At 43.2% G+C, this 16,368-nt stretch overlaps 1 protein-coding gene across 2 annotated transcripts in view; it reads right to left on the reverse strand.

Annotated features, from left to right (window-relative positions):
• Positions 1 to 313: 313 nt before the first annotated feature.
• The window catches only part of LOC142803223 (uncharacterized), a 40,496-nt gene continuing 24,441 nt past the window's right edge, over positions 314 to 16,368 (reverse strand). For both annotated transcript variants that reach the window (XM_075888325.1, XM_075888326.1), the window contains 3 exons: positions 15,015 to 15,109; positions 5,325 to 5,400; positions 314 to 598 (listed from right to left, as the gene is read on the reverse strand). In XM_075888325.1, coding sequence (XP_075744440.1) covers positions 369 to 598; positions 5,325 to 5,400; positions 15,015 to 15,109 — 401 coding nt within the window. In that variant the 3' untranslated portion in view covers positions 314 to 368. The remainder of the gene's footprint in view (positions 599 to 5,324; positions 5,401 to 15,014; positions 15,110 to 16,368) is intronic.

A 16,368-nucleotide genomic window follows, 5' to 3' on the forward strand; every position in this document is an offset into this window, starting at 1 on the left:
TTAGCATAGCCTCCTTTAATGACCCACCTTTAACCAAGGGACGTTGTCACGCGATGACGTTATGACGTCATTGCGTGACATCGTGTTCCCTGACGTTATCACGTCATGGCATCCCTGACCTCACAACGTGGCAAATGACGCCATGATGACATCACTTATTGTAGTGATCCGCGACGTCATTACGACGTCTTATGGCTACGTCATAGCGTGAATTTTACATCACTGGTGTTGGCGCCGACCTCTGCGCTCAATCGTCCCTTTTGATGAGGCGTCTCAGGCTTTCACTCTAATAAGGCACAAGTTCACGCACACGCAAATTTGAGAAAGCAAAAATTTCTTTGTGCCTACACAGCGGCTCGACTGGAAGCCTAATGAAGTGGGATCCTTCGCTCGATGGGGCGTCGACAGATGTGGCAGATGGCGATCCGGGCGGCGCACTTGCGGCATGTTGTATGGCCGCACATGAACACCACCTGGCGGTGCCGGTTCATGCAGATGGTGCACGTCAGGGCGTCCTCCATCTCTCGAAGTTTCCGGATGAGTTCGCCGCTCGGGCCGGGATCCTCGGGATTGCCGTTCTCGGAGGCCTCGTTACTTTCTGAAAAGGCGAAAAGAATTTTTTTCTTTAGCGAAATTAATTTGTATGAGTCTTATACGGCAGTTTTTGTTCCGAAAAATTTGTGACCACTCCGTAGGTCCGATAGGACGGGTGTTTTGACGGAGCCTTTTTTTTACGCCTTTCTTGGCGTTCTCTGCAGTGCGTTACCCGAGCTGCTGTAAGAGCAAAGTGTGACGTTTGATAGAAGAGATAGATACTAGCATTGATGACCCGCGCAACGACCAGACGATGTGCAGGGCATCGTCTGGTCGTTGTAACTCAGGACCAGAGATCCCGAATTTTAGTACCACCCTCTCCCTCCACGCATACATTCAGTGTTCAGAGCAAGAGCTAAACTCTTGACAAGAAAACATAAGAGAAAATGAGAAAACTTCAACAAAAAAAAAAAACAACTCCTGTGGAAAGTTAACCACGCTTAGTACAATGTCACAGAGCTTCCTAGCCTTTACGCGATCCTCCAGCCTTCTTTCTACCATAAAAGCAACAGTAGTTCCTTGCAGTTTCAGTAGACTTGTGTTACTGTGTTACGACAATGTTATTGTAATGAAAAAGTAATTGATTAGGTTTCTGCGATTCCTCAGTTATTCTCCTGGGGCTGCGATTGGCCACTGCTGTCAAATACATCTAATGGAAGTAATGTTAATCGTAATCGATTACTTATTTTCTGTAACTTGCACAAGTCTGCCTGGGCCACAGTAACCTATACGCCATGCCGCTTTGCATTTGTCGCTATGTTACCAGCATCGACACTGCCACGGCCATGGCGGACAGTGAGGTGCCGCTCTATGGCATAATACAAGTGACATCACCCGTGATTTTTCTGTTCAGATGACGTGACCCCAAACTCTCAAGGTGCAAATAGGCTCTCCCCCCAAATAAACGTACTGACTAAAGTCAGCTGCGGGCTATACGCTCTTACAAATGACAAATAATAGTTTACAGGTTCGTTAACACAAAAGCCTAAAGGTAAATAAAACTACTTCATCATCATTATTATCATCATCATTCTGACTACGCCTACTGCATCACAAACGCCTCTCTCATGATCCACAAATCAAAACGATAGTTATAGCGCGAGAACAAAACGACGACACAGAGACAAGAAGGACACGAAAGACACGTCGTCGTTTTGTTCTCGAGCTATAACTATCATCATGCCATACCAACTAGCCCAAGCTCCACACCACCAATCAACGCTGTCTTGCGCTTTCTGCTGCCACGTTATACCTGCGAACTTTTTCATCTCATTGGACCACGTAACCTTCAGCCTCCCCTTCGTGCGTTTGACTTCCCTGGGAATCCTGTCAGTTACCCTTAATGACCAGCGGTTGATCTGCCTACGTGCTACGTGCCCGGCCCATGTCCACTACTTCTTGATTTCAACTATGATATCCTCAACACTGGTTTCTTCCCTGACCCATTCTGCCCTCTTCTCGTCTCTTAAGGTTACACCCATCATTTTCATTTCTATCACTCGCCGCGTCGTCCTCGATTCAAACTGAACCCTCTTTGTAAGCCTGTAGGTTTCTCCTTCGTAGGTAAGTACCGGCAAAAGGCAGCTGTTACATAGTTCCCCATTCAGGGTTAGTGGTAGATTCAGAATTTGAGAATGCTTGCCGAATGTGATCCACCCATCTTTATTTTTCTAGTTATTTCACTCACAGTTCGGCTCCGTGGTTATTACCTGTCATAAGTAGACATATTTCTTTACAACTGCCAGTGTCTCTCCACCTATCGCAAAGTGCTCTTTGTGCCAGCACTGTTGCACATTATATGCACACTAATTTTCAGACCTACTCTTTTGTTTCCATGTCCAGTTCAGTTACACATCAAGGCAATATTATCAGCGAATCACAGGTTACTAAGATGCTCTTTATTAACTTTAATTCCTGACTCTTGTCAATCGAAGACCCTGGAAACCTAGTGTAAATCCGTGGAAAAGAGCATTGGAGAGATCCTGTCTTCCTGCCCTACACCTTTATTTATTAGAATCCTGTCGCTTCCTTTGGGTACGTGGCTGTAAATACGCAGTAGATTTCTTCCAGTATGTAGAGTTCGTCCATAACCTGATTCCGTAGTGCCTGCATCACTGCAGACGTCTAGACTGGGTCAAATGCCTTCTCGTAGTCTGTGAAGGCTATGTATAAGGTTTGGTTGTATTCCGCTCATTCTGTACCACGTTATTGATGGTATGAATCTGGTATATTGTAGAGTAGCTTGTACAAAATACTGCTTGTTGATTTGGTTCACTAAACTCCATCACCTCAAATATCCTCTTCGTATTTGTTATGACATTGCCTTCCTTGTTTCTTAATGCATAAGTCCGATTTTTGCTATGCACAAGTTCGCTTTTGCAGATTTAAGTCTTCTGGCGCCTTTGCAGCCTGCTCAATTCTCTCCATGGGGTACCTTTTGATGTCGGCTACCTTACGCCTCTTCATTAACTTTGAAGGCTCTACTAGCTCCATTTGGTCGGTTATATTTGAGGCTTTGAGGATTTGCGTCTTTTTATGAGATTTCTTGTCTCCTGACATAGTATGCCTGAGTCCTGTCTATAGTGACTGTGCCTCCGACTTCCTTTGCACACTCTTTGATGATACTAGTAAGGTTATCGTTCGTTCTGTCAGCGCTTACGTCAGTTACTTCATTTAAAACCACAAATCTATTCTGAAGTAAAACGGTAAATTCCTGTACTTTCCCTCTCATCGATACCTTATTATTGTTTTCTGGCGTATCAGTTTACGCATTGTTTTTTTTTAATTCTGGGAGAATACGACCTCTTACCCTTCTTTGGTCACTGAATCAAATCTAGCCAAATAATGCCTTGGTGTGCACGCAGAATGAAATCTATTTCATTTCTAGTTTCGTCATTAGGACTTCCCTACGTGCACTTACGGTTAGCCTGCTTTCTGAAGAATTTATTCAAGATCTGTAAATTAGTACATTCGGCGAACTTTACCAATAACTCCCATCTGACATTTCTAAAGCCGATGCCATATTCCTCTACTGCATGGTCTCCGGCCCGCTTATTGCCTACTTTGGCATCATCGTGGCTTGATATCATCACGGCTCGTTGTAGGCGCCTAGGCTTGTGCCACCTTCACCTTTACCTTTTGTTAAACCCAATTATGATACCTGTCACCCTCTTACTGATTATGTAGTACTTTTTCACGTTGCCAGGAATATTTTAAGTGCGGATGCCCTTTATAAGCGACCCTGAATCCGTCGTCCGCGATGCGCCTCCTCCTCTCCCCTAGCAACGGCGTGAGGAGCGGAGATGAGCGTCTGTAGCAATGGCGCAGCGACGTCACACACCACGTGATTGCGCGCGCTCCCCCCTCCGCTCCATGGCTGCGCGCGCAGCCACGACTTGCTCGGAATCGGCAAGTCGTCATAGGTATGGATCCATTGCAGGCATCAACTTCGACTGCGATACCTTCAACAACGAGTACAACGCAATCGAATGCGAGCATTGCACGCGTCGCTGATGATGTGGCGCCGGTTGAAGACAAGGCAGCGCGGCGAAGGGCCCGTGATGCCGAGCGCAGGCGGGCGAAGCGGGCCGTGGACATAAACATCATTATAGTGCGAATTTACTTTCACATATACGCGTAAACTCACCAAGATTTCCCGAGAGGGTCTAATGGTTCCTGGAGATCGCAATGTGATCACACGGGGGAGTTAACGTTAACTCACTGGCGAATGCCAACGGATTTTAACTTTCCTTCCCCTCATAGCATCACCCCGTGCATTCGCACTTAACCATGTTCACCCTCGGGGAAATGCTTGTGAGTTTTTGTTCTTTTCTGCCAACTAATCTATGGCAGCATATATGACGTGTCTGTTCTTCCGCATTGTACGAGCCTCCCGTGCCCTAACTTTGTTGAGCCCTATCACATCTCATTTGACACCCTTTAATCCTTTAATTTCTCAAGTAGGAGAGCTAGACCAGCCTCACTAGGTAGTGTTCTACAGTTGAACGTAGCCAAGTTTCTAATCGTGACCTGTCTGAACCCAGAGATTCGTAGCACCCTATGCAGCGTCGCAGGTCTGACCACCACCTTGGACAGATACCTCGCAGCCACTGGGGGCTGAGGGCTTAGGGATAATCGGCACGTTCATTTGGGAGCAATTAAGTTACTATTTTCCCGTAAATAGCAATGCAGTGACTTAGTTATTTTGCAAACACGTATGTTAGGTTTCTTAAAGTGAGCAATTAAAAATTGCTTAAGTTTTTCCCAATCACTTTTGACCAAAATGTAATGTGTTCGCTACCCTTACGGCATAAAAAGTTGGCAAAAATCGAAAACAAACATTAAATGATAAATTGATCCAAGTGCCAAAACAAGGTATGAGAACCATGCAACAAAGGTTTCAGATTTCATGGCATTTGTTTTTCTATACAAAGTAAGAGTTATTGAACGAAATATAAACTTTTGTTAAACATATTTTAATGCAATTTCTTTATATGAAATACTGATAGGAATCTACTGTCCTTGCTTTCAAGAAGTTATAAATTATGACAAAATTCAATTACTTGCCCTTGAAAATATCACACCAATTTCTTGAAAAACAGGCGTGCACGTTTACTTTTACGTTTATATTTGTTTTTAGCCTGTTTAAACGTCACAAAGGCGGTATGTAAAATCTATTTTCAAAAGGCATCCCACACGTGTTACCACAACTGCGAAGTCATTTTTCTCACCCGCATGGTCGTTGCTACTCACAAGCCGAGATGACCCACTGCGCCGAGTGGTGAAGGTCCACCTGCGTCGCGGGAGCTAGAAAAAAAAAAAAGAAAGCGCATAATGCCATTTGTGTGCCTCCTAACGCATAACTTTAGCGAGAACCAGGAGATATTGAAACCAATGAAGGTGTAAGGCCATTATTGAACTGTTTTAAGCATCCTGTAATAATTGTGATATAGAGGGGAAGAAAGCAAAGTCGGCGAAAACACAACTGCCCCCGGCATGGAGCAAACCTGCAACCTTCAGGGTCAGCGAAAGAGCGGCAACGGTGCTCGGCTGCTCACCCAAAAGTCGTGAGCTGGGTCCCGTTCAGGGCAGTCGGGTTTTGATGGAGGCGAACTGATGGTAGAGGCTCGTGTAATGCGCGATGTCAGTGCGCGTTAAAGAACACTATATGATAAAAAGTCCTGGAGCCATTCACTACGGCGTCTTTCAATCGTGCCGTAGTTTTGCGACGTAAGACCCAGTATATTATTCAGCACGCGTCCAAAGTATAGGACGCATACTTGCCGAGTTCCAGCCCGTTTTTTGACAAGCAGTAGTTTTTTCGCTGTGAAAGTTGCTCTAAGCGTGTTCACGCCAAGCGTGTAACCTGGCCTGACGAAGAGGTGCAACTTCTAAAGTGTGGATTACAATAACTTCGCTCAAATTAGTGTGATACAAAGCTATGCTGACGCCGAGCCTAGCGAAACTGACGCCGTGGATCGCTGACGAGAGGAATGCAGCTCAGAAACAGGTTCCCTCTATACACGTGCGCTGCTATGGGTGGCGATGTCGCCGGTCTGCTCTACTTCCTCCTCGATGCGTTGGAGGGCATCTGATTCCTCAGCGATGAGGTATCCGAACTACGCGAAGAAAACGAGCGCCTGCGTAAGTATTAGTTTCGAAGTGTTGAGGAACCGCGCGGCCAGCGTGCCAGTGAATGCAGCTGTAGCCCTCCCAGCGCGGGAGAACGGTGAGCGGTCTTCGATTTCCAAGCAGCCTGCGTACTGCGGACAGCCTCTCTTCTTTATTCTCTCACCGTCGAATTCAACGCAAAATAAAGACACGTTTGAGCGACGCAGCGTGATTCCTGCGACCGCCTATTCTGCAGTTGTGATTCCACCTGAAAGCGCTGCAAAAAAGAAACCTGCCTCGTTTTGTGCAATGACCACTTCGGCTCTTTCTGTTGTTTAACAGTCGCAGCGGCCTCTGGCCATTTTCGTTTCGAAGCTGAGTCCGGACACGACTGCTGCTGACATCAAAGAATATTTTACTTCAATCCATCTCTCTTTCATTTGGTGCTGGCGCCTTTAAACTATATTTCAGTTATTTTTTTATTACATTGAGGTTGACGAGGAAACACTACAGTACTTGAACGACCCTCCGATGTGACCTCTGGGATGCCTCTTGAAGTTTTTTTGCGGGGTGCTGAACGACAATATGTTTCATCCTTCTGAGCTAGTGCCTATAGTATTGAAAGAGCCGTGTAACGTAGACATTCTCTAGCGAATGCCCGTGGTCTACGTAGCAAGACAAACGAATTTTTGTGATTATGTTCTTTCGTCTTCTTTTCCTATTGTCGCTATTTATGAAACCTGGCTGGGCCCTGAAATTCCCTCATCTGACTTTTTCCTTCTGATCTTTTCCACTTTCCGCAGTGACCGAGATTTCAGAACAACTAAACAGAAAGGTGGTGGCGTGCTGAATGACATTGACAGTTCGCTGGAATATGTTAGACGGAAAGACTTGGAATCTTTAGAACAATGAATTTTGGTAGAAATCAGCCTTGAACGCCTTGAAAATTGGATGATTGGATGTTTCTATCTACCACCCAGCATATTCCTTGCCGTGTTTACGATGTCATATCTTTTACTGAACATGCGATATCGTCTCATGCTGGGAACAGAATGATTTTTCTTGGTGAGGTAATTGTACATGGACTGACAAGGGAACGCGTATTTTTTCTCACTCTAATAAATTGTGAAAAAGTGAAGCCTGCTTTTGGATTTTGTGCTGTTTAATTCTCTATTCTAACCTAACACAGTCGTCCATTGCAAGGAATACGTCTTCAACCTTTGTCAGTCAAACGATCAAGCCGTTGAAGTTTCATGCCCCTACATCTCTCTTGTTCGTCCTGACAAATTTCAGAAACCACTTTATGTTAGATTATCTGTATGGGCCGAAACTACGAGCTACGGTAGTTATTTTAACCCATCTCGAAAGCTTGCTTTCAAGAGAGGGGACTAATCGGTTTTTATTATTACTTGTCAGCCGTTGATTGGTCACAGGTTACTGACAAATCAAATGTTGATGACCAAGTTGAGCAGTTTATAGAGCTTGTATTAAACGGCATGCGTAAGTTTATACCGTATACATACATAAAGATTGTAAATATTCCATCTAGTTTTCTCCCTGAACTAATTAGTGCACTGAAGCAAAAAGATCGCGTGCACAAGTGGGCTAAACGTTTTCTGTTCAACATGTGGATTGAAGAGCTCTCTGGAAACGCTTGTATAAAATGAACCACAGTATGTATTGTATGATTCAAAAATCTTTGACGAACCAGCTGAGTTTTGGAAGTATATGCGCAAACGGTTTGGCAAAAGTGGGCAGTACTCCAGGCTACTAGACTCGGATAGTGTCCAAGTGCATGCCGTCGCTGGCTGTTCTGCCACAATTTTTCATCTTCTTACAGGACCTCAGTCTATCAGACTCAAATAGTACAACAGCCCAAGACAGTTAGCACATCTAGTCGTCTCTGCTGGATGAAAAGCTGAACTAATCTTGCTCTTGCAATAAGTGGTTAAAACTATCCTTATCGTGTGACTAAGATGTCATCCTTTCCGCTATGCTTCTGGTGGTATGTTAGCCTGGTGGTATGTTAAAACTGACTACACTATCTAACAACTGTCTGAGCGCTTCCACATATCCGAGCAAGTAGAAAACTGTGCACGTTTTTTTAGTATTTAGGTCGGACTGCAACACTTGTTTCTCAATATCGCTCAATTTATCTATTGTGTGCCACATCAAATATCTTTGAGTTGGCTCTTCACAACATATTGAATTTTAGCGTGCATAACGCACTGATTCTTAATCAACACCGGTCCTTTTTTGCCTGCTCAACTACCACAGATTTTACTCGATCATGACGCAAATCAACCCACATATTTCTCAGAGAGGACAGGTTGACGTAGTCTACTGTCGCCTGAGCAAGGCTTTTGACGTAGTCAGCCACTTACTGTTTTTAGTTAAACTTTCATACTTTCATGTTGACTCGACTGTTGTGAATCTCCTGGAGAGCTATCTGCTCAATAGATCCTGTTATGTTGCCATAAATGGCCAAACGTTATTCTTGTACAAAGTGACTTGAGTATTTCTTCGAGTGTTGGTATCAGGCACACTCTCATTTTTAATTTACGTTAACAATATTTCTTTTGGAATTTGTTATTCTTTTCTCCTGTATGCTGATGACATCAACATATTTAAGTAAATGCATTCAATTAATGACTGTCACTTCCTGCAGTCAGATTTGTGCTTTCTCGGAATGGTATGATAAAAATAACATTTATGTATTTATTTGTTTATTGTACCCTCAGGGCCCCAGGGCATTACAGAGGGGAGTGGAGATATACATAACGGTAGCAATGGGAAACAGCAAGGAAAAAACTCACAGCAGATAAGTAAGTGAAACAAAGTAGGCATAAAGGACAACAATTTGATAAGAAAAAACGTATGCCAACAATAATAACCTTATATATACACACATATGTACTATATATATATATATATATATATATATATATATATATATATATATATATATATATATATATATATATGTACAAACATTTAGAGAAGATTAATATTTTTACGAAACATATTTTATATAAGCGATGTGATGGGGAAGATTATTCCAACTGACACAAGTTCTGGGTATGAATGAGTCATGAAAACATTTGGTGTGACATGATGGAACTTCAACTTTATTGCGGTGATCTATTCGAGCTGATATGTATGATGACCTTGTTAATAATTTCTGTTTCAGATAGCTGTTTGACTGAATACCTGAAATACCGAATTCGTGATTGGGTATATCTCGCAAAACATCCATCATGTCATTTTCATACTGTGTCAATACCATGTCATTATGTTAGGTTTATGAATTCGGTTATGTTGGTGCTCTTTTTGAAAACATGCTATATTTTTTTTGCTCACACTTAACGTGGTGTTATGCGTGGCCTTCGTTCTCTCGGCTGCGTTAATAGAATCTCTCAAAAATTCAGTTCTCCTACAGCCTTCCACAAACTGTACACCACAATATGTCTTGCTCCATTTGAATACGCGTGTGTGATCTAGAATGGCATTGCTAAATCTGGCATTGACGCCATTGAGTGAGCCCAGAAAAGATTCATAAGCATCCACAATCAATCATCGTTCCGCGAGAAACAACTCTGAATCTCGTTCCAACACTGCCAGATTATTATCATTGCCCTCGATTCACTGCCGACGAAATCGCGCTGACCTATTATTTCTTTACGACCTAGTTCACGGCATGATTCTTTCTCTTTTCTTCTGAGTTGTCTTAATTTTTGGATTTCGCGTGCGCGAATGATGAAATACTGCCAACAACTTTCCTGGCAACTACTGCCAAAAACCTGCCTACTACTTCGACACTCTACAGTTCCCAGAATACAAAGTCTCTGTAATGTTGAATTTTATTATCCTTTTTTTTTCACTGTCCACTGTCATTGTTTATATCTCAGCTCGGTACTGTCCTAACAAATTTTTTCACAATGTGGATATTCTTCCCTGTTCCTGCTTTCCGGAACGTTTCAACATATTTGAATATGTGCCCCTTTATTTGTGACTCCCATTCAATAATTGTTGTCTTGTCTTTTACTCTTCCCATTTTGCGCTGATTTCTGTTTGTCCAAATGTTTTTAGTCCTTTTTATTTGAATTTTCGGAAGAGCGTCTGTATTGTATAGATTATTTGTATCGTTTTATTTTCGCGCGCGCCTGCTCTAAGACTTCATGGTTGTTCTAGGAAATGGTAAATAAATGATTGAATTATTATTATTATTAATATTACATTATATTATTGATATTATTATTATTATTATTATTATTGTTATTCTATCTTCAGGTTTTGCATGTTCGGCCGCTGTCTGTGACAGCTGTTTTCTTGCCCAGTTTACCTTCTTCGCATAAACATCACATCCCAATACACTCAAAAAAGTGCAATTCACATCGCCTATACCTTCTTTCACTTCATTACCTGCTTAATTTCATTACAGTTGCGTTGAACAAATAAATTAGCGCTAAAAATTGCCTTTTTTCAGTCCTCGGGCCTAAGGTACGTGTGTAAGTATTGAAATGGTTTTCAAGTGTTATTGTTATTAGATATTTTAAAATATCTCCGTGGCACGTAGAATAGTTTTTCCTCTTGAGCGTGAATACCGTATAGGCCAGAGTAAGGTTTGTACCTTTACTCCTCAGCACCTTGAAAAGCCTGTGTATTGAGCTACTTTGTCGGCTCCCTCCGACTTTGATTCTGAAATGTGCCATATTCCGCAGTATTCCTCCGAGATCGCAAACAAACACCGAATCTTACGCAAGTCTTATCCCAATAATAATTTCTATCCGTCAGGATTGAACACGGGTTGTTATTGGAGCCGATAAGTGGTTCTATTATTTTTTCAAGGGAAAAATAAGAGAGCCCCTGTCAAAACGCTGGCTACATCAGCACTCTGCGTTAACTAATGCCTTTTCAAGTCTCAACTTTTGCCTTGTTTATTGGTTCACACACGGCGTACAATTGACCTGTCTTCGCTATCGCTGATACTCTTGCTAGCACCCGATCTTTCAGCGCAATCGTGAATTTTCTACATAACAGCTATTTGGATTCCGTCTATTTCTGTTTCAGTTTCAGTTTATTATTCACTCAAGATACAAAGGTTCGTCAATATTATTAAGCAGACAAACGTCACAAAGACCAAAGTGACTGCAGTGGGACCCTCGGTTTAGAATAAAAGAAAAAAAATTACTTCGACAGCACGTAAAAAAGAACAAAGTGCAAATGAAGAGAATGTATTGAACACTTTAGAAAACAAAAAATAAACCTTGAATGCTATACAAGTACACAAAAATTAGTTTAGATGCCTGGTGTTATATAGGTCCTGGGAGAGCATCCAGTACTAGAAATATATAATTGGTTTTCGTTTTCAGGCGGATTTTAGGGACGAAGCTCTTTAAGGCGTGTGCTGATCGTCCCGTCGTATGTAGACACCTCTCGTTAGTTCTGGAACCGGCAGTAGAGGGCGGTACTTGTACAAATAACGAAATGCATATACGTTGAAAAATGCAAATCACACTATACTAGAGGTCATTCCTTGTAGTGTGATAACTAATAAAGGTCAGTTTTATGAAACAAGGAACCACGTCACACGCACGGAAGGAAAGAGGCGATCGCACGACGACGATCGCGTGTTCTTCAGCGGCGCCGTACACCAGGTGGCGCTCTATAGTAAAATAAAGGTGACATCAGTGGTCTACAGGCTGCCGATGTAGGTTATAAAAGAAAGACTGCAGACATAGATAGAGGATGTGGGGTGCTGGGGGAACTACAGAGTGGGTTTCGGAAGCACAGGAGGTTGGAAGACAATCTGTTCTCACTGACGCAGTGCATCAAAACGGCAGAAAAAGAACACAGGCCCCTGTGGTTAGCATCTTTGGATATCAAGAGAGCGTACGATAGCGTGGTTCAAGAGGACTTGTGGGGAATACTGGACACACGAGGTGTGGAAGATAGAGTCACTAATCTTTTAAAGGATATCTATAAAGGTAACAAGGTAGTTATAAAGTGGGAAAACAGGTATCCAGGCCCACAGAGGTCAAACCGAGGCTTAGGCAGGGGTGTCCTCTGTCCCCCTTCCTATTCATGATTTACCTACAAGGATTAGAGGCCAAATTAGAGGGGAGTGGACTTGGCTTCAACCTCTCTTTCGTCAAACAAAGAAACTTCATTAAACAGGCACTACCAGCATTGATGTACGGAGATGATATAGTGCTAAGGACCGACAACAAGTAAGATTTGCAGAGATTGATGGACATCTGCGGTAATGAGGGAGATAGGTTATATTTCAGATTCAGTAAGGAAAAATCAGCAGTCATGATTTTTAATAATAATGAAGGTAGTCAGTTTAGAATACAGGAGGTCAAGCTAGAGATAACAGATAAGTAAAAATATCTGGGCGTATGGATAAGCAATGGGACCGAGTACCTAAAGGAACACGAAATATACGTGACGACTAAAGGTAACAGGAATGCAGCAGTGATGAAAAACAGGGCACTGCGGAAATACAATAGGTACGATGTTGTGAGAGGAATATAGAAAGGGGCCATGGTTCCTGGTCTGACGCTCGGCAATGCGATCTTGTGCATGAGATCACAAGTTGAAACAAGATTACAAATGAATCAATGTGGAATATGTAGGTTTGCCCTATAGGAGCTCACGGGAATACACCAAATCAGGGAGTACAAGGTGATATCGGGTGGACATCATTTGAAGACAAAGAAGCTAGCAGCAAAATAAAATTTGAGAAGCGACTGCGAGAAATGGGGGAGGAGCGTTGGGATAGGAAGGTATTCAGCTACTTGAAGTTGAGGAATGTCGATACAAAATGGAGGAAACGAACCAGCAAAATTACTGGTAAATACTTAGAAAACAGCAGGGGGACAAACCAAAAAGACTTATCGGTTAAGAAGAAGGTGAAGGTAGCTAAGACCGATATGTGGAGAATCGGCATGATTAAAAAGTCCACCCTAGAATTATATCGAACTTTCGTAGTACCGCAATCACTTCCAGCTCTAGGGCGACGCCTCCAGCCAGCGGCGACCAACGTGCTTGCTCTCTCTCTCTCATTCCACTTTCCCGCGACTTTCAAGTTTAAAGCTATAGCAGGAAATTGCCAAAGAAAGGATCTATGATAATACTCGGGGTAGTTCTTTACTGTTTGAGGCCAGGACTGGAGTATTGCGAACCAAGACATATCGGGCCAAATACGAATTGGTAGACATGGTATGCAGTGCGTGTGGAGAGTAGGAGTAAACTGCCGAACACTTGATAATGTTCTGTGAAGGGCTTCACCCTATAGTTCAGGATGATAGCGCAGAGTTTTTCAAAGCACTGGGGTTTAGAGACAGGGAAGGCAAAATAGACTTTGAGCGGGTAGAATTAAGTAGAAGGAGGTTATCTGATTGGTGGCTAAAGTCAAGGCACGAGTGAAAATTAAACCCTTTTCTGCAAAGTACCAGTCCTCAACCCCACTATTTAGAGGAAAAAAAATCTAGTTTTTGGTTCACTAAGTATTACGGCTTGGTGGCGTTAGCCACCGCCTGATCTAAATGGTACAGCCATATCAATCAATGCAATCTATCCATTCATCCAAAGTTCCGTTATGGCGCGCGCGCGCATTCAGATGGTGGGCGGATGGACAAAGCTGCTGAGCGGCATGCGCGCATGGTGGCGGCGGCTCGTGCTCAAAGAAGGTCCCAATGTGCGGGTGTGCGAAGCAAAAGCGTGCCGTGAAGCCGCACGGCGGCACCGACAAGATTCCGATGTACGAGCGCGCGAGGCCGAAGCGAAGCGGCAGCGGCGCCAGGCCGCACGAGAAGCTGTACCTGGCGCCAAATCTTCCAATCGAAGACGTCAAAAAGGTCATCCATATGAGCATATACTACAGGTCAAGACTGTTCCTGCTCGTCGGCGGCTTCAACGTCGACGTATCAGACCCGCACAAAAATTTGTTGATGCAATACATGACGAGCAGGTACGGACACAGGTGCATCTTGTTCGATAACCACTATCACAAAAAGAGCATCCGGGGAACGTGCATGGACATCGTGTTTGTAAACTTTAACGTACAACCAGTGCAAGGACCGCTCTCGGTGGATATCACCGACCATAAGGCGGTCATAATGAAAACAAAACTAAAACCGGATGTAATAAATGACATTTCAATGAAATGTTTCTCAGGAGTTTCATTTGAGGTGTGGAACGAGGTGTCTTATATATCAAGAGCTTCGCCCCACTCTTCACCAATAACCCCGTTGATATGCCGTCATTTTTTTCTAGAGTCTGGACTGCCAAGTTGGAGATGTGGTCTCCATGCCAGTCCACACGGAAATCTCCCAAGCACAAGTGTCAAGAGTAAATCAAACAAAATATATGACTACTTAATGAACTTTATCAAGTTACCTTATTGGTAATGATTTTGTAGTAGACATAGATGGGAGTGGACGACTACGGCAAAGCCCTGATGAGTGAACTTTGGCAGTCACGCGGGCGACAAAATTCCGAGCGTTATCATGTTTGTACCCTTCATTCTTTGCGCAAAAAGCCTCGCATATTCTAGCTTCCAAATCGAAACTACTTCAGTGCCTACATTGGTAGGGAGCATTATGCTATGCCGGAAGATTCTTTCCGCGCCTTCAATGCCACTGACTGAATTAACCAACTAAGTACATTACAACACCAATAGTATGCGGTATGACGATCGAGTTACTTGCCTGATTAAAGGTTTATTCGGTTCATTCTGTGCATGCGCGATTACAAATAATAATCGTGGCGAAAATACATGAAAAGTGCTTATGGGTATAGCGCACCTTGCGCGGTGGCGAGCGCGTCGACCACTCGTCGGAAGACTGGCTGCTGCTCGAGCTGCTGCTCAGGTCGCTGCTGATGGTGATGCCGCTGGTGCCTGGGGGAGAAGAACGAGCATTAGCGTGAGTGTACCTAGCCTCTCGCGCAGAATGAATGTGCGAGCCGTGTGTAACTGTTGCAGAATGTTCATAATTTCAACGGGGAAGGAACAAAGCTACTTTGCAAAATATTACAAGACAATGACGAGACAAAACGGTTTTCTAAAATTGTTCGATTCTCTGCTCATCGTATGACATCAGAGAACAAAGCAGTAATATATTACCAAACTGAAGGACCGGTCATGGGTTTTCGTGCGTTTAATAGTGTGCCAAAATTAGCGAATGTCTGAATTTATGGGCGTCGGAACATAAATACTTCAGATGTGCACCTTCGTCCTCGAAAGCATTATACAGCAATATATGCTTCAGTAATATCTATTCTTTTCCTGTTAACGTAATATGTGCTAATCTGCATTTTGCTTTACAGCTACTTAGAATCCAATGACGATACACGTGTCTTTCGGTTAAACATCTTTCCGTTTTTGTAAGTGCATAGTGATTTGTGTAATTCCGTATGGTGCCCCTTCCGTCTAGCGCCTACAGCTGACATGTAAAGACTGAAAAGCTCATCAAGTGATTTAACATTCACTGTCTTCTCTTACTTTTTACTGTTTCTATGTACAAACTGAAATGAATAATTGATAAATTGACTGTGTGTTTACGTTTTTTTAGGCAGCATCTGAAGCACACAGAAAGTCATGTATATCCAAGGTGATGTTATATTTCATTCTTAAATAAATAAATAAATGATCATCATCATCAGCGAAACTATGGCCACTGCAGGACAAAGGCCTCTCCCATGTTCGAGCAGTCAACTCGTTTCCGTGCTTGCTGCCACTTTATACCCACAAACTTCCCAATCTTATCTGCCCACCTAACATTCTGTCTCCCCATAACCCGCTTGCCTTCGCTGGGAATCCAGTCCGTTACGCTTAATGAACAGTGGTTATCCCTCCTACGCGCTACATGTTCAGCCCATGTCCATTTCCTCTTCTTGATTTCAACTATGACATCCTTATCCCCGGTTGGTTCCTTGATCCACTCCACTCTCTTCTTGTGTTTTAAGGTTACACCTATCAGTTTCCTTTCCATCGCTCGCTGTGTTGTCCTCAGTTTAAGCTGTACCTTCTTTGTAAGTCTCCGTCTTTCTGCTCCATAGCTAAGTTCAGGCAAGATGCAGCCGTTATATATCTTCCTCTTGAGAAATAGTGGCAATCTACCAGTCATGATTTGAGAGTGCTTGCCAAAGGTGCTCCAC

This window comes from Rhipicephalus microplus, chromosome 3 (genome assembly GCF_043290135.1).
Source record: "Rhipicephalus microplus isolate Deutch F79 chromosome 3, USDA_Rmic, whole genome shotgun sequence".
Classification (NCBI taxonomy): Eukaryota; Metazoa; Arthropoda; class Arachnida; order Ixodida; family Ixodidae; genus Rhipicephalus; species Rhipicephalus microplus.